Source organism: Lutra lutra, chromosome 9 (genome assembly GCF_902655055.1).
Source record: "Lutra lutra chromosome 9, mLutLut1.2, whole genome shotgun sequence".
Classification (NCBI taxonomy): domain Eukaryota; kingdom Metazoa; phylum Chordata; class Mammalia; order Carnivora; family Mustelidae; genus Lutra; species Lutra lutra.
Window position 1 is genome coordinate 132,919,112 of NC_062286.1, and position 27,058 is coordinate 132,946,169.

The 27,058-nt window shown below is 52.3% G+C and overlaps 1 protein-coding gene and 1 long non-coding RNA gene across 2 annotated transcripts in view; one reads left to right on the plus strand and one right to left on the minus strand.

Moving 5' to 3' along the window:
• Positions 1–15,157, plus strand: LOC125109646 (uncharacterized). The gene is made up of 3 exons (XR_007130323.1): positions 1–287; positions 2,276–2,630; positions 14,999–15,157. It is a non-coding gene; the product is annotated as an uncharacterized LOC125109646 (long non-coding RNA).
• Positions 8,103–27,058, minus strand: part of PEDS1 (plasmanylethanolamine desaturase 1) — a 24,172-nt gene continuing 5,216 nt past the window's right edge. Inside the window, exons 2-6 of the mRNA XM_047746756.1 lie at positions 23,660–23,779; positions 14,578–14,669; positions 13,290–13,434; positions 11,529–11,741; positions 8,103–9,508 (exon numbers count right to left, since the gene is read on the minus strand). Of these exons, the coding sequence (XP_047602712.1) occupies positions 9,387–9,508; positions 11,529–11,741; positions 13,290–13,434; positions 14,578–14,669; positions 23,660–23,779 (692 nt within the window). The 3' untranslated portion in view covers positions 8,103–9,386. The remainder of the gene's footprint in view (positions 9,509–11,528; positions 11,742–13,289; positions 13,435–14,577; positions 14,670–23,659; positions 23,780–27,058) is intronic.

Sequence of the window (27,058 nt, forward strand, 5' to 3'; positions counted from 1 at the left end):
ACGCCCGCTCTGCGGACCCCGCGACCCGTTGCCGGGAAGGTTTTTTTTCCTGCTTTTTCAGAGGAAGGAAACATGATTTGCGTGCGGGAGGGCCCAGCAATCTTCATGTCCCTCCAGGCTGGGATGCGAAGGAGATACTGAGGTGCTTGATGAGAAAGGCAGGGGTGATCAGACTTGGAAGGATGCTGTTGTGAAAGACACAGAAGAAAAGAAACATTAAAAAAATATCTCCTGTTTCGCTTCGGCCATTTTCCTATCTAGTTGGATCCTCCCAGTATCTCTACCAGGTAGGGATTAATGTGAAAAATGAAACTGAGATGGGGGGGGCGAGGTTCAGCGATTTATCTAAACTTAGCTGTTAAATGGCTGAGTCAGAATTTGAACCCACTCCAGATGCTTCCGAGCCAGAGAAGGTTTGTTCTGGGGCATTAAGATGCCAGGGAAAGCATTCACTCATTCATTCATTCATTCACTCATCAATCCATTTATTCATCCAAAGAAATACTAAGACCTACTGTATGCCACATGCTGTGCTAGGTCCTGGGAATGGATATATATACATCAATGAAGTCTGCTCTTACAGGCTTACATTATAGTTGGAGATAGAGAGCTAGTTAACAAAGAAGTAGGAAAGAATATGACTGTGATAGGATAGAGAGTAAACCAGGGAAGGGGCAACGTGGTGGTCAGGGAGGGCCTCCTAAAGTGGTCCCATTTCAAGAGAGACTGCATGATTAGGAGGTAGACGGAACAGCATGTGCAGAGGTCTTACAGACACATATTTGCAAATATATGTTAAATCCAAGAAGGGACTGCTCCTTTATCATAAATGGTCTAAGAAGCCCTGATACGGATGTAGAATCAAGCTGAGAGAGGTGAAGGGACTACCTCCAGGTCACATAGCTGAACACTGGCAGAGGAAGGATGGGGACTTTGAGTACAGAGGAAAAAGGAAATGGGAAGCCCTCATCCAGCACACCCAGTGCATCACCTTGTCTGACAGTAGCGCCTCCTAAGCATTTCTCAGCTCAATCTATTTCTCCCACTTAGGGTAGGCTGCTCTTGTCTCCTACTTGGGTGATCCCAGCAGCCTTTATTCTTGGCCCCATAGTCCATTCTCTCTATGGCAGCCAAAATTTGCTCAAAACAGCCTTCAGTCAAATCTTTCAGTGGCTCCCCATTTCCTTTCGATAAAATACAGACTCTCCAAGTTGCATGGCCATAGAATTAACATCCAACAAAGACAATGATCAGATTGAAAGGAGACCTTGTATAATCTTGCCAGAACAATGGGACTCTTCAGGGGAAACCACGGTGGACAGCCACCCTAACCAAAGGCCATGGACCTAGGGCCATGACCAGTGAGGCCACTGAGATATCTAGGGCTTTCCCTTAAGCCTCATTTAAGGAAACTTATTCTTAGGTCTCAGCTCTGCACCTGTATGATCCTGCAAGTGAATACTTTCCTAAAATTTGCACCCTGGGTGCCTCTTTCCCCTGTCCTTGGCATAGCCTGTACCTCTGGGACTTGCCTGTACCTCTCCTTTGCTGACCCTTTTCAAGTCCTCTGCAGTACATGCCCTCTCCCTCCTCAGGGCTTTTGCCTGCTATTCCCACTCTTCAGTTCTCAGATCCAGCATCACCCCCTCTGGGAAGCTTTCCCTGATTTCTCCAGATCCAATTTAGTTATAATTGACTCTCCAAGTGCCACATGTGTCTCCTTCCCAGCACTGGCACTAGGGAATCATCGGTAATCTGTGTATCACATGATTCAAGTTTTTCTTTGAAAAACACAGAAAATATTTGCCCTGGAATTTGGATCATTGTAAAGCATAGGGTGACAACTGGGAAGCATTTGGACTCCTAAAGTAAGACTCACCTCTGGAGTGAAATTTTCTGGATTCCAGGGCTCTTTCACCCTTCCCTTTGCTGTGTGACTTCAAGCAAGAGATTTGAATCTCTCTTGGCATCTGTACCCCCTCCTGAAAAGATGAGTGATAGTAGCCACCTCAAAGGGTTGCTGGAGAGATAAAACGCTTTGGTAAAACCCTTTAGCACAGAGGGAGGAGGGACACTAGAAACAGCTGATATTTACCAAACCCTCATATCCAGTTTTTAATCCTCACAACTGGATGCGGCAAATTCTAGGGATATCCCCATTGTAGAGATGAGTAAACAGACTCGGAGCTAACAGGAGGAGTAAGGATGAAAATGCAAGCCACTTATCCACGATGCTCGTAAACGTTTACTCGGATAGATTCCTTGGTTCTCGTAGGGAATTTCTGGAAAGCAAAATTGACAGTAGAGCGAATTCCGTGCGCAGGACCTGGCAGAAGGAACAGGGTAAGCCCGACGGCCGGGGGCATGCTGGGTATTGTAGTTCGGCTGCGTCGCGGAGCCTACCGGGAGTTGTGGTCCTCCGCGCCAACGCTCCCTCGGAGAGGCTCCACTCCTCTCTCGGAAGTCACAGCCGGTCCCCAGAGCCAGATTCCTCCGGTGTCTGCGCCCCATCTCCACCTTGCGCTGGAGCCGGTAGCTTCAGCTGCTGCGGCCAAGAGTCCGATTTATTGGATTGTTGGGAAGATTGAAATGTTAATGGAACTAAAGAATTTGCAAAAGGCCTTGACAGAGTGAGCGCTAAGTATTAGCTACTATTTTTCTTATTATTTATTTCTTATGATTTAATCCTCGGTGACCCCTGCAAAGTTAGCTTTTGTCATCTCTGTTTGTCAGATGAGGAAACTGAGGCTCGGAAACGTGAGAATGCTTTTCCAGGGTCACATAACAAGGAAGGAGTAAAAGGTTTGGAATTCAGTTCTCTTAACCCTGGGGCACCTGCCGTTTCCTCTGTGGAGCCTGGGAGGTTTGGAGCAAAGCGTGGGTGGGTTTGCATTTTTACAAAGTGCCTCCCGGCTGCCTGGAGAAGAGTGATTGGGCAGCAGCAAGATTGGAGGCGGGGAGTCCGGAGAGGGGGTGAGTTGCACGCTGTTGACGGCGTGCGCACGGCAGCTGGTTTTGTCGAGGAGGCCCAAGGGCCAGTTCCAGGTGTGAATCCGAGCCAGTCCCTGGCACGGCCATTTCTTTTTGCCAGGGATTGGTCCAAGGGTGTGCCTGTCACCTAGTTCTTTCTAGTCAATGAGTTGAAGAGGGGCCGTGTTTGGAAAGTTTCCCTCCCTTGAGAATAGCTGAGAAGAAAGCTTTTTTGGTCCCCATTCTTCTTTCCTAAGGAGGCTGTGATGGTTGGAGCTGTGGCAGTCCTGAGCCAGAAAACCTATACTTAGACTATAGGTGTCCACAGAAAGATGTCAGGGGGTAGGACCACCCATGATGTGGTTGAGCTGCTGAAGGAATCCTGCAGCTGTTTCCCTACAGTTTCTTCCTTCCTTTCTTCCTTTCTTTTCTTTTTTCTCTTCCTTTCCCTTTCTTCCCTCCCTTCCCTTCTCTTCCCTTTCTCCCTTCCCTTCCCTTCCCTCCCTTTCCCCCCAACATGAGGCTCAAACTCAAAACCACAAGACCAAAAGAGTCAATTGCTCTTCTATTGACCCAGCTAGGCACCCCAACTTACAGGTTTCTTAAGACATGAGATAAGTCTTTATTGCTTCAGCTGCTCTTAAAGGTGGGTTTTTGTTACCTACAGTCAAAAGCATACCTAGTAGCTGGCACAGTGCTCAGTGAAGAGCCACAGACACAGAATGTCCACAGTGTTCATTCAAAGACTCTTCTCAACAAGGTGGGAAAACATCTGGGCAGTTTGGGAATCTCTGTGATGTGCAACGCATAAGTAGTACATTCAAAATGTAAAAAAAAAAAAAAAAGCAATACGTTTTTTTATAAAACCAACAGTATTATTTTTTTTTTAGAGCAATACTCCTCAAACTTGACTGTGCACACAAATCACTAGGAATCTTGTTAAAATGCAGATTCTGATTGTGTGTTTGGGGATGAGGTTTGTGCTGAGATTTCTAACATGTACTTAGGGAATGCACAGATCACACTTTGAGTAGCAAGCTTGTCAGTAACATTGTATACATTTTATGTTTATATTTCCAATTTATAGGTAAGAACCCGCCCCCAACCTCCTGGTATAGCATTTATAATACAAAACTGGAGAAAGTAAAGGGGACAAATTGACAGAGGAAGAAAGGTCATGGGCATCCGGAAGACGGAGAGTCAAATGCCTGGGGAGGGGGTCTGTGGTTGATGGGATGTGGGAGACACGTTTGCTAATGGCATTTCGTGGCACATATATGGAATTATGTCCCTCTGGACTGTGTCTGAAGTGTAGCATTAAGATGTTTTATCTAACATTTGATGGAGTTGCTGAAGTCTACAGCCCAAAAGGGATGGGAGTGGGTAGGGTAGGGGGTCATGGTGCAACCCATTTATTCCTATCTTGATGGACATCTGAATTGTTTCTATTGACTTTCTTCCTATACACTTTATTTTGTACTGTCTGAATTTTGTATCATCTGTTACTTTTGTGGTCAGGGAAAAAATAAAGAAGAACCAGAGGTCTGAGGCGGCAGGGTGGGTGGAACTAAAGGCTGAGTTTCCCTAAATTATCAAGAGCCCTTGCAACTCATGGTGAGAAAAAACATAAACACTCCAAAAGAAAGATGTTAATTGGGGTGCCTGGATGGCTCATTGGGTTAAGCCTCTGCCTTCGGCTCAGGTCATGGTCTCAGGGTCCTGGGATCGAGTCCCACATTGGGCTCTCTGCTTGGCAGGGAGCCTGCTTCCCCCTCTCTCTGTGCCTGCCTCTTTGCCTACTTTGTGATCTCTCTCTCTCTCTCTGTCAAATATATAAATAAATAAAATCTTTTAAAAAAGATGTTAATCATAGCAAACACATAATATGTTCCAGGAACATAGGGTTTTGCATATATTAATTAATTTAATCTTCATAACTATCCTATATATTCAGTACCATCATTACTCCTTCTTGTAGATGAGGAAACAGAGACACAGAGAGGTTTAGTAACTTGGCCAAAGTCACAATCTTGTAAGTGGCAGAGCCGGGGTTTGAACCCCAAGCTCTTAACCACTACTACCCCGCTTCCCAAGCAAAAGAGGAAAAGGACATGTACAGAGTAAGGATATGAGATACTCGATCTCACTCAACCCATTGCATTTCAGTGATTCTAAGATGCACGTTTTTGCATTCAAACATCTCTGGAATCAGGATGCATCTTACAATCAATGATATCTTAGATTCAGTGAAATAGAGTAGGAGAAATGCAAATTAAAACCACCTATCTGATTGGCAAAGGACAAAACACTTGATAACACACTGTGCTGGCAGGGGTGTGGGGAACCTGGCACTCTCCAAAGTTGTGAGTTGGAAGGTAGTTTGGCCTTTGAGCTATCCAAACGGAACACAGACATCCTGGGCCCAACAGTTTGGTTCCTAGGACCTGACCCCTCAGGTCTACTGGCCCTCGTGAGCAAAGACTTAGGTTCTCCTGTGCAGTTCTTATTATCCAAGATTGAAAACAACTTCAGTGTCCAACAGAAGATGAGTTAAAACAGGAAAGTCCATTCTGAAGTTGGAATGCTACACAGCTGTCAAAAAGAGGAAGGAAGCAATCCATAGAACACTGTCTCCACAACACAGTAGAAAAAGGCAAGTGTGGAGCTGTGTGTGTAATATTCTACCTATCACGTGAAAGCAGGGGCGGGCGTGCCTCTCTGCCTGTCCGAGGGGTCCGAGGGGTCCAAGGGACTCCCAAGGGTCTTGTTGCAATAATGGCCTCTGGGGAGGGAAACTGAGGGCGTGGAGAACTCGAGTGGGAGCAATTTACTCTTCACTCTAGATGATGATGATGATGATGATGATTTGTAAAGGGCCAGATAGTATTTTAGGCTTTGACAGCCATTTGTCTCTCAACGTTGCCTCTGTATTAGATAATATGCAAATGAATGGGTGTAGCTATATTCCGGGAAAACTTGACCACACACTGAAGTTTTTAAACTATGTGTTAGGGGATACTCTTTTTCTTTTTTTTTTTAACCCCCTTTCCCCTCCAACCACTTAGAAAAAATGCTTACGGGGCCATAGAATGACAGGTGGAGCAGCTCTGGGTCCCTGGAGCTATCAGCCGACCCCTGCTCTAGATCCTTCTGTACTGATTCTTACTCTTTACCTTATGCAGGCATTACCTATTAAAAAATATTTGGGGGGCACCTGGGTGGCTCAGTGGGTTAAAGCCTCTGCCTTCAGCTCAGGTCATGATCCCAGGATCCTGGGATCGAGCCCCGCATCAGACTCTCTGTTCAGCAGGAAGCCTGATTCCTCCTCTCTCTCTCTGCCTGCCTCTCTGCCTACTTGTAATCTCTGTCTGTCAAATAAAATAAATAAAATCTTAAAAAAAAAAGTATTTGGGGCGCCTGGGCGGCTTAGTCGGTTTAGCATCCAACTCTTTTTTTTTTTTTTTTTTGGCTCAGGTCATGATTTCAGAGTCATGAGATCGAGCCCCATTGTTGGGCTCCGCGCTCAGTGCAGAATCTGCTTGAGATTCTCTCTCCCTCTGCCCCTCCACCTGCTCACCCTTTCTCTCAAATAAATAAAATCTTAAAAAAAAGTTTAGAGGGTAGAGATTTTTAGGTTTATCAAGGGGGTGGAGTTAAAGTTGGAGATAGGAGCCCTGCCCAGACCCCCTCTAGCAAGAAGCCAGCGCAGAGGGGAGTTGCATGACATTCCCAGGCCAGCTGGAAATACATGTTTGCCCCGCACTGCTTGCTACCTGCCTCGCTCCACCACCAGATAGCAGCACAAATCCACCGAAAAGCGGGCCCTCCCCGCACCGGCTGGGAAGCTGAGGGCAGAAGTCGGCCCATACACCTGTTTTATTTTGCCTACCATCTGTTTAAAAAATGGAGCCAGCCTTTTAAAAAAAAATCTGGATTTCTGGTTCCTCTTTAATCAGCTGATGTGAGCAGCAGCTGCTCTCTGGGCCGCAGGTCCCCAGGGCACCCAGTCCTCAGTGTCAGCTGCACTTTCCTGTCCTGCCTGTAGCTATTTTCTCGCCGGGGACACATTTCTCACTCGCCACCTGCCGCCTCACCTCCATCCCTCCGCTGGTGCTACAGGCCGGTGTTAAAGTAGAAGGGCTCCAGGGCAAATTAAGGCTCTGGTCCCAACCCTGCCACCTATCAGCTGTGCGACCTTGGCCTGTTCCGTGACCCCAGTGTCTCAGTGTCCACCTGTGCAAATGGAGTTCACCTCTCAGGTTCAATGCACAGAGCTCCGTGGAGTCTGGCATGTGGTAAGCGTTCAGTGGATAATATTTTCCCCTGCCCAGCCCTCATGCGCATTTGTCTGCAGTGCCCACCCCATTCTCACAAATGACCCCCGGGTCTTGCCAAACCTTAAGACACAACCACCTCCTCTCAGCTTTTCAGTTATAGGAGTTAATCAAATTTCTTTAGCTATTTTTACTTATTTTCTGTTACTTATGATTGAACTCTGATTCCCCTTCCTTTTGTGATCCCCTCGGACAGTAGCAAATTAAGTCTAGCGGTGGGCAAACTTTAAGGAAAATTAAGTTATGGGTCACATTTTAATAAAAGCTTTATGATCACTCTAAAGAGTATTTTATCATCTCTGTCCCCCGCCCCCGACTTTTTTGGCTAGTATTGCAGAAACTAGCCCAGACTAGATACTGATTGTAATGTCTTTATGTTCACTACTGAATCTCAGTGCCTAGCACACGGGAGGTGGCTTATAATGTCTTTTCAGTGGATAAATGAACAAGATACTCATTTGTCTAAAATGTCTAGTGTCTCCCAACTTCCTCAGCCTTGAGGCTCCACGTAATAAGTCCCTAATTTTCCAACCATATCTTCCACTTTCCCAGTATTCACTCCAGTCCGGCCCACTGTCTTTTAAAAACCTCAAACTTGTTCTTGCCTCAGGGCCTTTGCACTTGCCATCCAGTCTGCCGGCCTCTTCCCCCAGCTGGCTCCATCTTCTCCCACAGGTTTCAGGTTAAATGTCCCTCCTTGGAGAGACCCTCCTTGACCACCCTGCCAAAGCTACCCTACCCTGCTTTTCCAATATGATACATTATTTTTTATTTTCTTCACAAATCACCATCTGAATGTACATGTGCATTTATTTATGTTTATTGTCTCCTCGGGAGGTCAACTCCACCAGGGTTAAGTCCTTGCCTGTCTGTTGACTGCTGTGTGCCCCAGTGTCCAGGTCAGAGCCTGGCACATGCCAAGAACATCTGCTGAAGGAATTCACTAATAGGGATCTGCCTTCATCACTCTACCCTCATGATCTCCTGCAGGAAGAACATTCCTCATCCAGCCGTGGGTCCCCTCCAAAAGTGGAGCAGATGGCAACATTGATTCACTGTCTCAGGTGACAAAGCTCCCATTCTGAGCCCAAGATGGGAAGCGGGGAGCTAGGAATGGGATAGGGGTGGGGCCTTACCTTCTAGGATCCTTAACCACCCCCCTTCCCCACCAGCCAACCAGGAAACACGAGGCAGCCGAGGATAAGTAGACTCTTGCTGCTTTGTTATAAATATATTATGTACATCCAAAACATGACATTAAAATATTACTCCGTGTTACAGAAAAGATATTAAGGCTTTCTATTATTTACATTAAACAAGCAAGCACCTTTAAAAAAAAAAAAAAAACCAACCAAAACAAAAAAGCCCCTTACTTCCTTCTCGGACATCCCCCTAGCCAAAGGGGACTCTCTAGTCCCTTCCCAAAGACCAGGACCCTTCGCAGGGGCTGCGCTCTGTGAACACATCCTTTGATTAGAAATATCAGCTCTGGCTGGAATCCCATGGGCAGCTGGGGAGGGGACAGGGGGAGGAGGTCCAGGCTTGGGCAGGGGATTCCTGCCTCTACTGGCTGGCTGCCCTCAGACTCTTGCTGCACTTGGGCCATCCTTGGGTGGACAGGCCAGGCCGAAGGTGGTGCCTGGGGCAGCTCCTAGACCGCTGGGGCAAACAAGACAGAGAAGACAGTTCCATGGCCCCAGTGCCAGCCACGCTGAAGGGCCGCCCAGTGAGGCGGGGGGCCTGGAGGAGGGCAGGGAGTGGGTGAGCTTCCCCTCTACCCAAGGAAAGGCTGGCAGGGTGGAGCTCCTTTTTCTGCAGAGTCAGGCTTGGAGACAGAGCAGCTCAGGTGGCTGGGGAGGGGCCCAGGAAAGAAAATGAAAAAAAAAAAAAAAAAAAGGAAAAGAAAAATCAGTGGCTCAAGTATTCTGTGTCACAAGGGGTGGGCTGGGGGGTGCCCGGGCCCAGCCCAGGAGGCGTCCTCTCCATCTGGAGGGGTCAGCACGACGAGGCTGGAATTTGGCAGATGGCTTCGGTTTGGGGGGCTGGGGAAGGTTGGCAATTAAGGTGGCAGGCTCGGAGGAGCTATTTGATCTTCTGGGCCCATTTCATGTCGTCTGCCCGAGGCTTCTCACCGGTCAGGCCCTGGATGAGGTCCTCCAGGCGTCGCCAGAAGCCCATCTTTTCCAGAGGGTAGTTGAGCCAACCTGCAGTGGAAAGAGGGCACCGGGGGGTTGAATGGGAGAGCGGCAGTCGAGGAGAGGGAAGGAAAGGGCTGGCTTTGCTTGGGGCAGGAACACTGAGGAGTAGTCTGTATAGGGCAGGGGACAAGGGCTGACCAAGGAGTCTGGGGAAGGGGACCTCCCACTAATGGGCTTCGGGGCTGCTCAGACATGCCACTGTCCTCTCATTCACTTTCTTACCCTGTGCTTAGTATGTGCCAGGCACAGTGGCAGTGTTTCTTATCACTGGGCTCACCTGCCACCTCTTCCAGGAAGCCTTCCTTGACACATCACCCTCTTTTGTTTTATTATAGCTTTTATGATAACCTATAACCATTCTCCACCTTCTAATTCACCACCTTCCCGTGTTGTGTTGGTTTTTCTCTGCAACTCCCAACTAGAATGTCCTGCTCCACACGGCAGAACCCCCAGGTTTTCCCACTGGGGATCCCACTGGCGCAGAGTAGATGCTCCAGAAATACTGCTTACAATCCTACTTTCTATTACAGCACCCCCGCCGCCCCCAATCATGAGGTAGGTACTATTCATCCCATTTTCCAGATGTGAAGACTGGCTTGGAGTGGAGTCTCCTGAGTGGGTGGCCAAACCAGGAGGGATCCTAGGCCTGGCTGAGCAGTGACCTGATCTCCTCAACAGCCTAAATTCTAACCCCTCCCCCTGCCCTTAAAGAACATGACCTTCAGACATGCAAAAAAATATTTCTTGTGGTTCTCCACTCTGCCTCCAGAAAGGCAACACCCCCTACTCCCTGTGCAAACCAGGAGCTGTGCCTGATCCGGGCCCTCTGACGGACCAAGCACCTGGCGCCTGCCACAGTGCCATTCACAGCCCAGCGGGGGAAGGTGGCACATAAGGAGGGGGCTGTGGGCCCCATCCTGTGGGGGAGAAAAAGGACACCCAGTGAGGTCTGTGAGACTCATAAGAGCCAATGCCAGCCTGACTTGCTGTCAGATGCCGAGAGCAGCTCTGCCACACCTAAGTTGGACGCCAGCTGGCCCCGGCAAACTGGCTTCGTTTACCTTTGGTACCAGTCTGTGAACAACCAATGGCATGTGGGTCTCCTGACTGTTCCTCAGCCACACCAGGCATGCTCCTGCCTCAGGGCCTTTGCACGTGTTGTTCCCTTTGTCTGAACTGGTCTGTCCTGACTTGGCTGCCAGGTCCCTCTCACACTTGTTTTCGGATTCCTCACCTCCTTCTACGAACAGCTACTTCTGCTTCCTCACTCCATGACTCTCTGCCCTTCACCTTGCTCTGCCCCCCATGGGGGGGGGGCATTTCTCTTATCTAGACTCAGTCATCTCCCCTCTCCTCTGCCCCCGATGCCCTTCGCTCCAGCCACACGAACCACCTTGCCATTCCTCAAACCAACCAGGCATGTGCGTTCCTCCTTCAGGCACTTTGCACCTGCTGCTCCCTGTGGCTTGGCACGCTCTTCCTTCAGATCTGCACTGTTTTGTCCCCCAGCTCAAATGTCACCTTCTCAGGGAGGCCCTCACCGCCTTCTCTCAAGGGTGAAGGCCCCCATTTCCTTCTCCTACCCTTTGCTTTGTTCTGCTCCAGAGCAGTTGGCATGGTTAAATGTACTACTTACGTATGGTCTGGCATGTCCCCTACGAGAACGGGAACGCCACCAAGGCAGGGGTTTGTGCCCGTGTCTGTTTAGTGCTGTGTTCTAAGCCCAGGACAGTGTGGGGCACACGGTGGGTGCTCAGCAAGTATTTGCCGGCTGGCTGGCTGGAATCCCAGCCCACGAGGTGGGAGGGGGGAGTGGGGAAGGTTGGCTCCCTTGCACTGCCGTGTCCTCTGCACCTGGACTGCTTGGCACATAGTAGGTCTGTGGTGTTGTAAGAGCAAGTTCCTGCTGGACAAGGATTCCAGCACCTCACCTCCTCCTGTGACCTCTGCCCTAGTGACCCCGAGGATGGAGCCACAGCAGGGGTGGGGTGGGGATGGCCTATTCCAGGTCACCCCGCAGCCGCACCTGTGGTGATGCAGAAGTAGGTCTCGTGGGGGGAGACGTGGTGGATGCGGTGGTGTTTGCGTGGCAGGATGATGTGCCAGTCCTGCAGGAGGGTGACCCAGCGTGGCAGCCCAAAGTACGTGTGGGACCACTTGTGGATCTGGTTGGTGAAGGTGCCAAAGATGATCAGGCAGAAGACGAAGCACTCCCAGGGGTACTGCGGCTCCAGGGCTTCTGCAGGTTGGGGAGAAGGGGGTGCACACAGGGCCACAGGGTGGTCACAGGGCGGGGCCACCACCAGCCTGGCCCTCACCGCTTGCCCTGGGGCAGCCCCCTGGCCTCTCCCTGCCCCCCTGCCCCTGCAAATGGTCTCAGGCAAGTTCAGACTCCCCTCTGGGCCTCAGTCTTCTCTTCTGTTCAGTGGGCAGATAATGGAGTCAGTGGATGAAAAAATTACAGATGTGGGCTCTGGAGTCAGGCAGAGCCGGCTTCAGGTCTGTGCTCTGACATTTCTTGGCTATATGAGCTTGGGTCAGTGCCTCTGCCTCTTTGAGTCTCAACCTTGTCATCAGTAAAATGGGAGTAAGTCTTTGTCCAGGTTCCCTAGAAGCAGAGCCTGAGACAAGGGTTCACGTGCTCAGAATTTATATGAGGAGGAATGGGAGAGGCGTCCTCTGTTCAGAAAAACATCTGAGGGGGTAAGGGAAGCAGGGGGAGAGCTAAGCAGCGATGGGGTTAGGGGAGTCTTGTCTCCGCCTGATCCTGGGGGGCAGCTCTGGAGGGTTAATGGCTTCGTAGAGGTGGTCCCACCCGAGGTGAGAGGGCTGGTCTTCTGTAGGTTTTTCCTGTCACTTTAGGCTTAGGCTTTATTTATTTTTTATTTTTATTTTTTAAAGATTTTTGTTTTATTTTATTTTATTTTATTTGACAGAGGGAGAGATCACAAGTAGGCAGAGAGGCAGGCAGAGAGAGAGGAGGGGAAGCAGGCTCCCCACTGAGCAGAGAGCCCGATGCGGGGCTCAATTCCAGGACCCCGGGATCATGACCTGAGCTGAAGGCAGAGGCTTTAACTCACTGAGCCACCCAGGCGCCCCATAGGCTTAGGCTTTAGACTTATCCCAAGGGGAGAGGTGGGACCTGCTCTGGCAGTTCTCAGAAGGGACAGCTGGGAGCAGCCACCACTCATGGCAACTGGGGGATGGGCGCCTGCCTGTGTAAGAGGATATGGGCGAGCACTGCAGCGGCCACTGTACCACAAGAACTCCTCACATCTACCCACAGAGGGAGGGGCTGCTCCAAGGATCCACAAGGGGTCAAGTTGTTAGAATAAGACCTGGCACAGGGAAAGTACTTACCAACCCCCCCCCCCAGCCCACCTGACAGGTAACTGCCGCTCACTGAGGTGAAAATGACTTTCTTTCTTCCCCCAAACAGGCAGGGAGAGATCAGAACTCAGAACTTCCTGAGTTCACAGCCTGTATTCTCATGACTAAGCCAGGGCAGCCAAGCCAGTGGCCCTCAGGGCCTGGCAGGCCACGCCCAGGAGCAAGGTGGGCCAGGCGTCGGGCAGCAGGGGTCCATGGGGACCGTCTAAAGATGGCGGCCACGGCTCCTGCCCCATGAAGCCAAATGGGAACAAGGACCCAGGATGGCCAGAGCAGATTGTCCAAGAGAAGCTGAGAACACAGATTTTTATATACTCCAATTTTACAGGACGGTAACTAAAAGTGTTTTCTAAGGTTGCAAGGGGACTCTGGCCCCTCCGCTGGTTGGTGCACTCACCGGGGCTCTGGGTGCGGAACTTGTAGGCCATGTTCAGCAGGGGCAGCAGGGTCACCAGGCAGTTGTCGCCGTTTGTCTCGATGAAGTCGTGTCGGGTGATGGCTGTGGGGTCGATGTGATGCTCTCGGAAGGGTCGAATGAAAGCCTGGGATGAGGGTGGGGGCCAGAGACGGGACAGATGGGACCAGTTGGCCTGTGGCAGCCAGCCCCTCTCTACCACCTCCTGTGCACACCAGACTCAGGCTCGCCTCCTGGCCTTTGGGATGCCAGAACATTCCACTATGCTGCCGACGCGGAGCCCACCCGGCCTTCAGGGTCCAGGCCTCAACAGCTTTGGCAGAAGACAGTCCTAATGACTTGGCCGGGACCTCAGGATGGTACTGCCCCCTGAGGGCCTCAGTCTCCCCCTCAGGGGTGGGAGGGGTCGCAGACGATCTCCACCCTTCTTCCCCACTCTGATACAGTTGAGGACGCCTCTCACAGTGGCAGGCAGGCCTCCCTCTTTTTCTCCCCCACAGCCACACTCCTCATGGTAACCATCTCCCCATCTTCCTCTTGTATCGGTACATGCTGTTCCGATGGGGCTGACCAACCAACTAACCCCCTAGTTAAAAGTGAGCACGCGATCCTGGCCTGGCCAATCAGAGCATTTCTCTGCCACAGTGCAGGACAGGGATGGGCATGTGACCTCCGCTAGGCCAGTGGGAGGGAGCCATGGGACTTTGGCTCTAACTGTGGGAAAGGAGAGTTCTCCTTCCACCGACAGGGCCAAGCTGGTAGGATGAAGGAAAAGCCTAGGTGACAATGAAGCCAACAGAGAGTAAAGCGGAGGGAGCTGTGGAGAGAGAAAGAATCATGAGAACATGGTATGACTGGACTTCTGGGTCTGTCCTACTGGACCCAGCAACGCTTTACCTTGGTTCCACTCTACTGTTCAGCCAGCTTGTACTGGACTTTGTCACAACCAAAGGAACCTGACAGAAGGTTAAGTTCAATTAAACGAACAGTTAGGGACACCAGGGCTGGCAAAAGAGAACAAGACGTGGCCCCCAAATTCAGGGGGTTCAAAGCTTTCTGACTATCCCAGGCTTCATGCTTTTGCTTCCAGAAAATCCCAGGGGGTTTTCTAGTCTGTTCTCGTCCCAGAGGAGGGGCATGGGGTCAGACTAGAACGATGGTTTCTGTCTTTCAAACAGGGAAATGGGAGGCTCTGAGAGAGAGAGGCCTCACCCAAGGTCAGACAGCCCAACCCCCTGCTAGGTGGCAGGGCTGGGTCAACAGTACATACCTTCCCCACGATGGGCAGCTCCACAGAGCCCCAAGTGTCAGCTCCCCAGTGCACCAGGCCAGACAAGAAGTCAGCAATGAGAGCTCCTGCAACTGTGGACAAGAGGAGGGTGAGGTAGGGGTGGGGGACCCCAAGGGACAGTCCTGCCCTCCACCCCACAGTAAGGAGCCTCTTGTTCACTCGCCTGCTTGCTCACTCACTCATTTGTAATGGGGGGTGATGTCCCTTCACTACTTGGGTTGCTTTTTCCCTTCTGAATGGAGCCTTAGGTGTAATACTCTTGTCCCTTTACTTGCTCTGCCCAGGGGATATGTGGGGACTCAATCGCTTGGTGAGTCTGGAGGACATAAACTGGGCATGAGCAGATCAACTCAACTTTTGCCTGTTAGGAGCTGACTGCGCGCTTCTCTCTGGCCCACAGGCACTAGAGGGAAGCCTGCTCTGTTCCAGTGCTGCCAGTGACTAGACGGAAGTATCCTTCTGGGGTCTGCTGTCAGCAAACACCTCACGTGTAGACGGGAGCCACGCCTTCCTCCCCAACCTGGCTTTTATCACAATAAATGTCACGATTTGGTCTCTGGCAGCCTTTTCCTTGACTTTGTTCTCAATGTGTTCGGAACTGGACTGGGGTTCCCTCAAAGACCCCAAGACTGTTCACTCACTTGAGGGCTCAGTATAATACAGAGGTTAAGAGCTGTCAGATCTGGACTTAAATCCTAGCTGTCTCTCACTAGCTGTGTGACGTTGGGCATGATACTGAACCTCTCTGTGTCCTAGTTTCCTCTACGTGGATGGGAATGGTCATCACACAAAAAAAGCAGCTGTCATTTATTGAGCACTTTTGGTACCAGACACAAGCTCTTTGCATGCTTGATCTCAGTGGGTCCCCACAGTCTGTTCCAAGTTGGTACCATCCTCACGCTCTCCTTACAGAGGCGGAAACAGGAGGCCTGGAGAACAGAAGGGACTAGGCAGAGGCCACAAAGATGGCAAGTGGCACAGTGGGGCTCTTAACCTGCCTTGAGGTCCAAATCTACTTCCCCTGCACACGGGGGGAAACTGAGGCAGGTTGGCCCACTGCCTGTACAAGGGAGCACCCCAGTGCCGCCCCCCATTACTCTCCCTGCTCACTGCCATCTCAGCCCTCCTGGCTTATTCCCTCTCCCCCTGCACACCCTCACATGCCTCTGCATCTCTCTCTCTCTTTGCATTTGCTGTTCCCTCTGCTGGGAATGTTCCTTCCCCAGGTGTGGCGTGGCACACTCCTTCACTTCCTCCAGGGCTTTGTCAAACATCTGCTGGAGACACCTGATCTAAAATTATCACCACCCCCAGCTTCCAGCATCTCCTGTCTCCTTTCTTTCTCTCCAAGCACCTATCCTCTATTTGCTCATGGTCTCCCTCGCTCAAGAATGTCAACTCCACAAAGGCAGGGGTTTTAGACTTTAATTGTTTATGGCTTCGTCCGAGTTCCTGGCCCTTAGTAGGGGGTTCAGTAAACATTCCTGGAATGAATCAGTGCAAACCACTAACTACAGTGGTTGGCACACAGCAGCAGATCAATCATTCTTCAATCATTTTGTCTATCAAGCACCATTTGGTGAGGACCTACTGTGTGCTAAGCTCTAGAGCCAGGGACGCAGCAGACACTGAGCTCACTGTCCCCTGGAGCAGGGTGATAGGAGGGGGTGGGGGCAAGCTGTGAACCACGCAGGCCACGAATGCAGTTTCGAGTGGCAGTACAAACCCTTCCCCTCCTCCTCCCCAGGCTGGTTCTTCCTGTGAAATCTTCTGAGACACACCAGGAACCTTTTAGGGGTTCTCTGAGTTCTTCTGGGGTCCTTACCTCCTTGGTGACAGGGGACCAGGGCCTTGGGACACTGTGGAGGCTGCAGAAAAACCCCTAGGTGCCGTCTAGACTGGGCAGTCCTGCTCCTTGGTGACACCTGGGCTAGGGGAGTGGGGAAGGCTGGGGAGACTAAAGCCAAGGGCTTTTTTTTTTTTTCCTTTAAAATTTTATTTAGGGCTAGGGGCGCCTGGGTGGCTCAATTGTTAAGTGTCTGCCTTTGGCTCAGGTCATGATCCCAGAATCCTGGGATGGAGCCCTGCATCGGGCTCCCTGCTCAGCAGGAAGCCTGTTTCTCCCTCTCCCTCTCTCACTCCCCGTGCTTGTGTTCCCTCTCTTGCTGTCTCTCTCTGTCAAATAAATAAATAAAATCTTAAAAAAAAAAAAAAAAAGACTTTATTTAGGGCTGCCTGGGTAGCTCAGGCAGTTAAGTGACTGCCTTCAGCTCAGGTCATGATCCGAGGGTCTTGCTCCTTGCTCGGCGGGGAGTCTGCCTCCCCCTCTTCCTCTGTCTCTCCCACCCCCCCCCACTTGTGCTCTTTCTCTCTCTCAAATAAATAAAATCTTTATTTATTTTTTAATTTCATTCATTTATTTGAGAGTGAGCAGAGAGAGGACAAGTGGTGGCGGCGGGGGGAGGAGGAAGCAGGAGGAGAAGGAGAAGCAGACTCCCTGCTGAGCACAGAGCAGGACTCGTGGCTTGATTCTAGGACTCCGGGATCATGGTCTGAGCTAAAGGCAGTTGCTTCACCCACTGAGCCACCCAGGTGGCCCCAAGCAAAGGGCTTCTGCCTTTGCTGCTCCCCTATGTCATATTCCATCTCTCCCTGAAGATCCCCAGCGGGGGGAGGGGGGCTAGTCCTCCTTGGCTCGGGGCAAACATCACCCCAGACCCCTGGCTAAAGCCACCCTCCCAGGCAGGTGCTGGGTCACATCGCCCTGCTTTATCTGTCACGGCACATCCTTTTTTCCTGCTGAGCCGTATTCCGTAGTTGGGATGCGCCATGGGGCATTTTTAGCTACTGGACGTCTGGGTGGTTTCCAGGTGCAGCTGCTAGGAGTCGAGGCTGTGAACGTTCACACGCAAGCCTGTGGGCAGACATGTGCCTGCACTGCCTCGGGGGCCAAGATGCCAGCTACCTATTTGTTCTCACTCAACATTTATGGAGCACTTACAGGTGCCAGGCCCTGTGCCAGCACCTTAAATGCTTTATCTCTCTTAATCCCTAAACTGGACCAAGGCTAGTCCTAAGCCGGTTACACATCTTATCTCCTTAATCGTTGTAAGCATTTAATCCTTACAGATGACAAGAATGATAATAATGAAAATAAGAGAAAAACAATATTTATGATAGTGGCTACCACTTACAGAGCTCTCCCTGTGTGCCAGGCCCTGCGTCAAAGATGTTAAAAATGGGGGTGCCCGGGTGGCTCAGTGGGTCAATAAGCATCTGCCTTCGGCTCAGATCATGATCTCAGGGTCCTGGGATCGAGCCCCGCATCGGGCTCTCTGATTCTCCCTCTCCCTCTCCTCCTCCCCACTGCGTATATGCGCACTCTCTCATTCCCATAGAGGGACATCCTATGAGATCAGGGCTCCTCAAAACTGTCAAGGTCACCAAAAACGAGGAAAGCCTGAGAAACTGTCACAACCAAGAGGAACCTAAAGGAACATGAGAAATAAATGTGAGTGGGATCCTAGATGGGATCCTGGAACAGAAAAAGGCCACACTGGGTCGAAACTAAGGAAATCGGAATAAACGATGGACTTTAATTCATAATAAATGTATCCGTATTGGTATCTTAACTGTAACAAATGTACAGACACTAATGTAAAATATAAAATGTTAACAGTAAGGGCAACTGGGGGCAGGGTCTGTGTGGGAACTCTACGTACTCCCTGCTGATTTTCTGTAAATCTAAAACTTTTAGTAAATAAACTCTGTTTTTCAAAAACTGCATCGTCTTAGTTCACGTCCACAGCGATGGGGCCCAACCCATCCTGACTTTTCCAGACTCGGAGGGAAAGGGTGGTTGGGGCTGCAGGTGAGTAGCCAGGGACAATCGTGAGGGCAGTTCCCAATGATGCTGAGCCTTCACATCCCGGTCTGAGAAATGGGGACGTTAATAGCACTTACTTTCCTTAAGCATGATCAGTTGATGAACTGGGCTGATGCTGGTAAAGTCAGTCGCTGGGATATGGTTAACGCTCCCAGGAGTGGCCCTAGTTAGTAGCTTAGGTGTTACCCCCCTCCCCAGGCCTCAGTCTTGTCATCTGTCAAATGACCAGCACCTGGCCTTTGCAGGCCCAAGCAGGGAGGGATGTGTGCTTTGGACAGATGTCAGGAATTATTTTATTTTATTTTTAAAGATTAGTTATTTATTTATTTGACAGATAGAGATCACAGGTAGGCAGCGAGGCAGGCAGAGAGAGAGAGGAGGAAGCGGGTTCCCCGCCGAGCAGAGAGCCCGATGTGGGGCTCGATCCCAGGACCCTGGGACCATGACCTGAGCCGAAGGCAGAGGCTTTAACCCACTGAGCCACCCAGGTGCCCCAGATGTCAGGAATTATTTTTGGAGAGAAGCACACCCCATCTTGAGGCTCTGTGAGCCCCGGACCTGTGCAAGAGGCTGTTTCGAGAGCAGTGACTCCAGGACTCCTGGCCTGCTGCCTGAAGAGGCTGTGATGGGGGGCAGGGGTGGCTGAGGCAAACACACAGGGCGTCTTTGTCCCAGTGTAGGAGGCAGTAGCTGGAGCTGGCTCATTCTGGAGGCAGCTTGGGGCTGGTCAGCACCCCATGTGCAGGACACTGAATAGGGTACAGGACTCATTCTAGGCTACCCTGACCCACCAGGTGGGGCCTTCATGTGGCCACAGGTCGGCCAGCTGTGCCTTGTTAGTCCCCCCCAATTTCAAGGCCTGGCATGGAGACAGGGAGAGATGTGGTCACAATTGGTTAAGTGTCTGCCTTTGGCTCAGGTCATGATCCCCGCATCCGGGGATCCAGCCTGCATCAGCCTCCTTGCTCAGCAGGGAGCCTGCTTCTCCCTCTGCCTGCCACTCCCCTGCCCGCTCTCTCTCCTGCTGACAAATAAATAAAATCTTAAAAAAAAAGAAAAAAGGGGCGCCTGGGTGGCTCAGTAGGTTGGGCCTCTGCCTTCGGCTCGGGTCATGATCTCGGGGTCCTGGGATTGAGCCCCGCGTCGGGCTCTCTGCTCAGCGGGGAGCCTGCTTCCCTTCCCCTCTCTCTGTCTGCCTCTCTGCCTACTTGTGATCTCTGTCTGTCAAATAAATAAATAAAAATTAAAAAAAAAAAAAAAAGGAAAAAGCCATCAGCTGAAGGCAAGCTCCTCCATAGGGGCCTGGGCCAAATCCCGGCTTCACAAATCCCGGCTTCATCACCTTCATCACCTTTTCCCAGGTTTCAGCTTGACTCCTCACCTGACCTGAGGCCAGGTAAGCTCAGACTTCAACACCAGTCTTTGCATTCACTGTGTTCCCTTGCCTAGAACGCCCTCCCCTCTACTAGTCCGCCAGAAACTCCTACTCAGTCCTCAAGGGCCAGCTCTCTAGCGCCCACGCTCAGCAAACAGCTCAAGGCTCCCAGGGACGTTCATTTGTTCACGCTTCTGGGGAGAACAATACTGTCCTTGTCAAGGTCACCGATGGCCTCCATGTGGCCACATCCGGTGGTCCCCTCGCTGCCCGATCCTGCTGGTTTGCTCCGCGGCCGCTCCTAGTGGACCCCCAAGTCTTCTGGAGACGCACTCTCCTCCTGCCTTCTGTAACCCCGCCCACCCCCTTGGCTGGCTCTTCTTCCTCCCCACCAGCCTGGAGCCACCAGGGCCTTGGGCCTCTTCTCGGCCTGTACCAGCCCCTGCGGGCACTCCGCCAGCATCTGAGCTTCAGACACCTCTTCTACTGCGAGGACCCCCCAGATTTCTATCCCTGGCCACCTTCCTGGACTCCAGACTCAGATTTCCAGCTTTGTGCTCGGCACCTTGCCCAGGCTCTCAGGCGGGCAGCTCAAGCATCCCCCACCCCCCAGCTGCCTCTTCCCACCTTTGTTAATGGCCACCTCGTCCCTTCCATCCAAGCCTGAGAATTGCCATGGACAGGCCCTCCTCACCTCCACCACCGAGCTGACGGGGCACTCTGGCTGCTCGCCTCGCATAGCTTGCCGGAAATCTGATGGCTTTTCACCACCTCCACTGCCCTACCCAGTCTGGGCCACCATGCTCGCCTTCCTCCAGTCCTCCCGCCCCCATCCATCCTCCCTGCAGCTCATCAGTGGCCCCTCGTGGCTCACAGAACAAAACTCTGAGTCTAGACCACAGTCCTGCTGTCTACACCCCCCTCCTCCCACCTCTCTGAGCAGCCACCAACTACTTTTCCTCCGATCAGCCTTCTTCAGCCACATTGGCTTCCTGTCGGTTCCCTGGACACACACCAGCCTCTGGGCCTTTGCACCTGCTGTTCCCTGTGACCCCTCCCCCAGATATCTGTCTAATCTCTTCCCTCACCTCCTTCAGGTGTCCTAGCAAATGCCACTTTTCCAGAAAGGCCTTCCCTGCCTGTTCTCTTATCTTCGTTTTGCTTCCCAGCATTGCATCATTGGTCTGTGTTTATTAACTGGGCACCTTTACATGCTTCCGCCTCTCCTGGTTTCCGGGACCTGCCAGGGGCACTGGAGCCTCTGGGGAGATAGTGCTGGGCCAGAGGTAGGCTTTGCAGACTGGCATGGTGCCTGGCCTCCTGCGTGTTAACACACAAATCAGGGTGGCTACTTAAATCGATTAGGGACTGTGCAAACATCACTATCAGGAGATTGTCTGCTCTTATCACCCAGAGGCAAAGGTGTGGGATGGGGAAACTGGTGTCACCTGTGGTGACTGGACAGCCAGAGAGCTCCTGAGCCAGGGACTGGAAGCTCTGATCCCAACCAGGGAAAGGAGGTGGTGACCTGCCTGGGACACACACCAGGGCTCTGACATGTTCTCCTCCAGGTGCTAACCGCAGGCTGGACGGCCCCGCTGGGAGAGGCTGTGGCTTGAGAGCCAGGCATGTCTGGGCAAATGACCCCAGACTCCGCAGCTGCTCTGGGGAGGGCCAACTGGCAAGTCACCCAGCCTCTCAGAGAATTGAGTTGAAAGCGCCCAGTGTGCGGCTCGGTGCACAGTAGGCCCTTGGGAAATAGCCACTGCCCAGCACAGTGGTGCGTCGGGGCTACCTCCCCACCTCTGCTTTGTCACTGGTCCCTGGGCAGCTACACGCAGCTGCACTTCGGCCTCGGGACGGCCCGAGGAGGCAGGTACCCCGAGCAGCCCCAGTAGAGAAATGTTGAAAACAAGGCCCAGAGATGCAAGCACACCTGCCCAAAGCCCCACAGCCACGGGGCAGGAGAGCTGGGGCTGGAACCCGGGGCCTGCTCGTAACCACCCCCAGATGGGGCAACAGGGCTCACACCAGCCACATTCCCGTCCCTGAATGCAGTGCTTGGAGGCAGACAGGCTGCAGGGGAGGTCCCTCTCACCCCGGGGCAAAGGGGACACGTGTAGCTCCCGAGAGGGGCCCAGGCTCCCCGGCACCAGATGGGTTAACTCATCTCTCCCCCAGCTGGCCCAGCCCCCAGCACAGGCCCACCCTACCGCACACCCAGATGGCTCCGTTAGCCAGCCTGAGCACTATTGGCTTAGGCGGCCAGAGTGTTTTTAATGAGATTGCAGGAGCTGAACACTTGGGGTGGGCCAGGAGGACGGACCAAGGGCACAGCTGCCCCCTCTGCCTGGGCGCCTGGGGCAGGGCAGGGGAGGAGAGCCTGAGTTTGAGGGCAGAGGGGAGGCCAGTGCGCAGACAGGAAGGAAAGGAGTCCCCCCAGGACCTGGGAGTGGAGACAGTGAGTGAAGAACGAGGTTGTGCTTCTGGCTTGGGGTGTGACGCCGGCTGGGCCTTCTCTGGGCCTCAGTTTGCTCGTCTGGAAAATGACAAGTATGGCATCTGACTCCCCAACTGTGGACAGGGGAGGCCTGACCAGTGGGAAACACGGGCAGGTTCTGTAAGTTGCGGCTTGCTCATTCCTTTGTTCCCTGATTCAGTAAGTATTTATCGAGTACCTACTGTGTGCCGGGCCTCCTGCTTGGGGCTGAGCCTGCAGCAGGGAACACACAAGAACGTCCGCTCTCAGGGATCTGAGATTTGAGTGGAGGGAGACAGGTACTAAGCAAATAAATACACTGTATAATGGAGTATGTCGAGGGGATGGTGTATGGTAGGGCTTCTATTTTTGAAGGGTAATCAGGGAGAGCTTCCCTGAGGAGGTGACCTCTGAGTAGAGATCTGGATGAGGAAGTGAACCAGGTAGGTGTCTGTGGGAAAAGAGTTCCACACATAGGAACAGCATGTGCAAAGGCCCTGAGATATGAGTATGTCCAAAAGTGCATGGTGGAGACACAATGAGGCGGCCTGTGTGGAGGGAGCAGGATGCCCCAGAGAAGAGCAGAGGGAGATGGTGTCTGAGGAGGAACTGGGGCCAGGCAGTACTGAGGAGTCAGTGTTTTATTCTATGTATACAGAGAACGGGGGGTGTAGCATGACTTTACCGATGATCTAATGGGATCCTTCTGGCTACCAGTGAGGTATGAACAGTGGGGGCAAAGGGGAAGGCTGGGGACCAGGGAAGAGGCTCCCACAAAAGTCTGGGCAGGAGAGGCCAGTGGCTGGACCAGAGCGAGGAGAGTGGAGGTGGAAGGTAATGTTTGGATTCTGGGTACATTTTGAAAATAGGGCCAAGGGGCACCTGGGTGGCTCAGTCAGTGAAGCGTCTTCCTTCAGCTTAGGTTGTGATCTTGGGGTCCTGGAATCAAGACTTGTATTGGGCTCCCTGCTCAGTGGGGAGCCTGCTTCCCCCCTCCTGCTTCCCACTCGTGCTCTCTTTCACTCTCTCGCTCTCAAATAAATAAAATCATTAAAAGAAAGGAAGGAAGGAAGGAAGGAAGGAGAGCCAAGGGCATTTGCTGAGGGTCTCAATGTGGAACGGAAGACAAAGAGAGGAACTGAGGCCGATGCCAAGGGTTCTGGCCCAAGTCAGAGGAGGAATGGAGGTGTCACCGAGACAGAGGTGGGGTTCCCATGGCATGTCCTTGGTTCACATGTGCACATGGGCATGCGCACAGCAGGTGGGTCCCTGACCCCTGGGGAACCCAAGGCGGGCAGAGAGAGGGACCCCAGGCACTCACCAACACCCAGCATGACGAGAGGCGTGTGCTCCCAGCGGGCCAGCAGCAGCAGGTGGACCAAGTTGTGGGTGATGAGGCTGAAGCACAGGACCACGCAGCACCACTCCTGGAAGCGCTTGCCTGCGGGGACAGGAGGCCGGGGGTGAGTGCAGGCTGGGCGGCAAAGGCCATGGGGCTGTGGACCGAAGCCAGGCAGAGCCGGACCTGTATGAGCTCTCCTGCCATGGTCACAGAGCCTGACGCGCCAAGCACAGGCTGAACGTAGGCGCTGCTGTGAAGAAAAGATTTCACAGACGAAGTCACAGAGGCCCAGAGAAGGGGAAAAGTCTGCCCAAGGCACCGGCCCACGAAGCTGGCCTTGCACAGGCCAATTCTTTGGCGGACGGGACCAGAACTTGTCTCCTGGGCCCTTGTGGGCTCTCCGTGGACACACTCCAGGGAACTTTAATGAGCTTCTTCTGACATCGTGGCATCACTTGTCCCCTTTTGTACATAATTACTGGGAGGTGGAGGCCACGAACACCTTTTAACCTCAGAGGATCAGATCCTGCCCAACGTCCACCAAGCAGGGGTCTAACAAGTCACCCCTCTTGGGTTTAGGAGAAATGGGCCTGGTCATCACTTCTACGGCTCCTGCTGGGAGCAGGGGGGTCTGGGAGCATGACACAAGAGAGGAGGGGCCAGGCACGGGACATGGAGTAAGGTGGGCTGTGCGGGGGTCGTGGAGTGCGGCCCCTATGCCCTTTGTGAAGGAGGGTCACTAACGGGCAGCCTCCTGCCAGGTGGGAGTATGGGCCCAGAGTGCCTGAGCTCCTAATTCCCAAGAGAGCCAGAAATGAGGACACAGGTGTGAAATCTTTTTAAATTTCCTACCACATATTTTTTTTTTAAAGATTTTATTTATTTGACAGACAGAGATCACAAGTAGGCAGAGAGGCAAGCAGAGAGAGAGAGAGAGAGAGGAGGAAGCAGGCTCCCTGCCTAGCAGAGAGCCTGATGCGGGGCTCGATCCCAGGACCCTGAGATCATGACCTGAGCTGAAGGCAGAGGCTTAACCCACTGAGCCACCCAGGCAGCCCTCTGCCACATATTTTTAAAAAGCATGTGAGCTCAGACAAGTGATTCACTCACTGAAGCCCCATCTGTGGTGTCTTTTGGGGGCGGTCCCAACACTGCAAGTGGCCAAAGCCCGGGGGATCAGCCAAATTAATTTGGTCCGCGGCATCCTTGCAGCCAGCAAAAATGCCTGGGTGGCTGTCTATATGTGGACACAGAGGATGTCAGGACATACTGTTGAATGCAAGAAAGCCAAGGGCAAACCAGCAGCCTTTTATGCAAGAAAAGAAAAAGCTACCTCATCAAGACTGGCTTTCACTTACTCCCCTTGGGATTTTGTGTTTGTGAATGCACTCCCCTATCAAAAATCTTTCATAATTGCAAATTAAAATTAAAAAAAAAAAAGCGGGGGGAAGGAAAACATTGTGTGGGCGGTGCAGACTGTGCTCTAGGACCCCTGGGGATATTGTTTTCCCAGGCGGCTGGTCCCAAGGGCATGGAAGACCCTTAATGATAATAATTTTCTTATCATCAGTGTTTAACATCTACTAAGCAGTTGCTCTGTGTCAGGTACCTGCTGAGGTGATGCCATTTTGCAGGTGAGAGATCAGAGGGTCAGAGTGGTCCCAAGGAAGGAATGTAAGGCTGTCCAGCTAGTCAGCTATCGACTAGGACCCTACGGCCGGGCAGGTCCTTGTGAGTGATTAACAACTGCAGGTCCTTGTGAGTGATTAACAACTGAAGGGGACACGGCAGAGAGAGAGGGTTCCTCCTGTGTCTGTCCTCTCTTAATGCTTGCTATTCCCCTCACTCCCTTCTGACCCGGAGAGACTCTGGCCATGCCCCTGCAGACCTCGGCCTGGAGCCTCCACCTCCAGGAGGCTATCCATGACTCTTGGACTCTCCTGGCATAGGGCTGCCCCTATGACATCCACCCTCCCCGACCCGAATGTGAACTCAGGAGGTCCAGGACCATGTCTGGCTTGCTCACTAGGGCCCTGGCACAGAGCTGATACTAACTAAATGCCTGTGGAATGAAGTATCTAACAGAATCTTAGAGGACAACTGCCAGGCTTTGTCTCTGGGTGCCCCTCACCGAAGCACCTTAGAAGAGAATATCAGGCATTCCACTGCTCCTGAGAGGGAAAAAGGCTCAGAGAGAGAGAAGGGCCTTGGCCAGGCCATACAAAAGCAGGCTGAGCCCCGGGCCAGAATCAAAACAGCAGCCCTCCCCTCACCCTGTGAAAAGACCGAGGGTCAGAGAGGAGAAGGAACATGCCCAGGGTGGTATCCCCTTGGCCCCCCTCATACAGATGAGGACACCGAGGCCCAGCGAGGGCGAGGACCCGACAGCAGTCCCACAGCAGCAGAAGTAGCCTGGAACCTCTCGAGTCCCACTTCTTAGTGGCCATTTCCCTTGGGCTACGTGACCCTGTTGCTCCAGTGGCCCCTACCTGGGGTCACTGTAATCTGGCCCAGCACGGCCTTCCCCTTTCTGGTTCCTGTTTGTGGCCCAGGCCTGGGACTCGGAAGCAGAAGCCCGCAGGGGGCAGGTGGAAGGGGTAAGGAAAAGGGGATTCGTCCACGCCAGCCTGCCTGCCCGCCCCCCGGACTGCAGGGACAGCAACACAATGGAGTAGCCAGTAACAATGGCCGACACACGCCGAGGCCTAGCACAGCCGGGGTGCCGGGGCAGCCCACGTTAGAGATGCCGCAGACCAGTGCCCTCCAGCATATTCTGCTCTCGGCTTAAAAGAAAGAAAAAAAAAAAAGCTACATTAAGAAAAAAAAAATCAGCTACAATTTCTGATTTCCTGCTTCCCTTGAGAACACAAGGCTCTGGGCACCCCAGGCCTGAGCAGCAGAGGCTGGCCACCCCCATCGGATGGGGGCAAGAGCCCCTGGTTCGGCCAGTCTCTTTCCTGTGGCCTCCTACTGGGTGGCTTCCTTTGGGGGCCTTTTTGACCCGGAGACCAGGTCACTCCCTCAAGTCTCAGTGCTTCCAGGGATGAGCTATGTAATCTCACTTCCCAGGTGAGGAAACTGAGGGTAAAAATTTTCAGTGGGTAAAAATTTTTGGAGGGTAAAAAATCTTCATTTTCAGCGGGTGAAAATGAAGAGCTGGGTTTGGATCCTGGGCTTGTCAATGGGACACACATTAGCCTGGATGTTCGGAGTTCTCCTAGTTCTAAAGAGTGCTCAGCTCTCTCCCTGTGTCTTGGAGAATGTCCCTGAAATCTGATTAGTCCCCAGCTAAATGGCATCCATCTCTGGCCTCTAGAATCCGGAGCCTCCCCAGCCTAAGGGCTTCCACTTTGATCCATACAGAATACATCTGTGGGG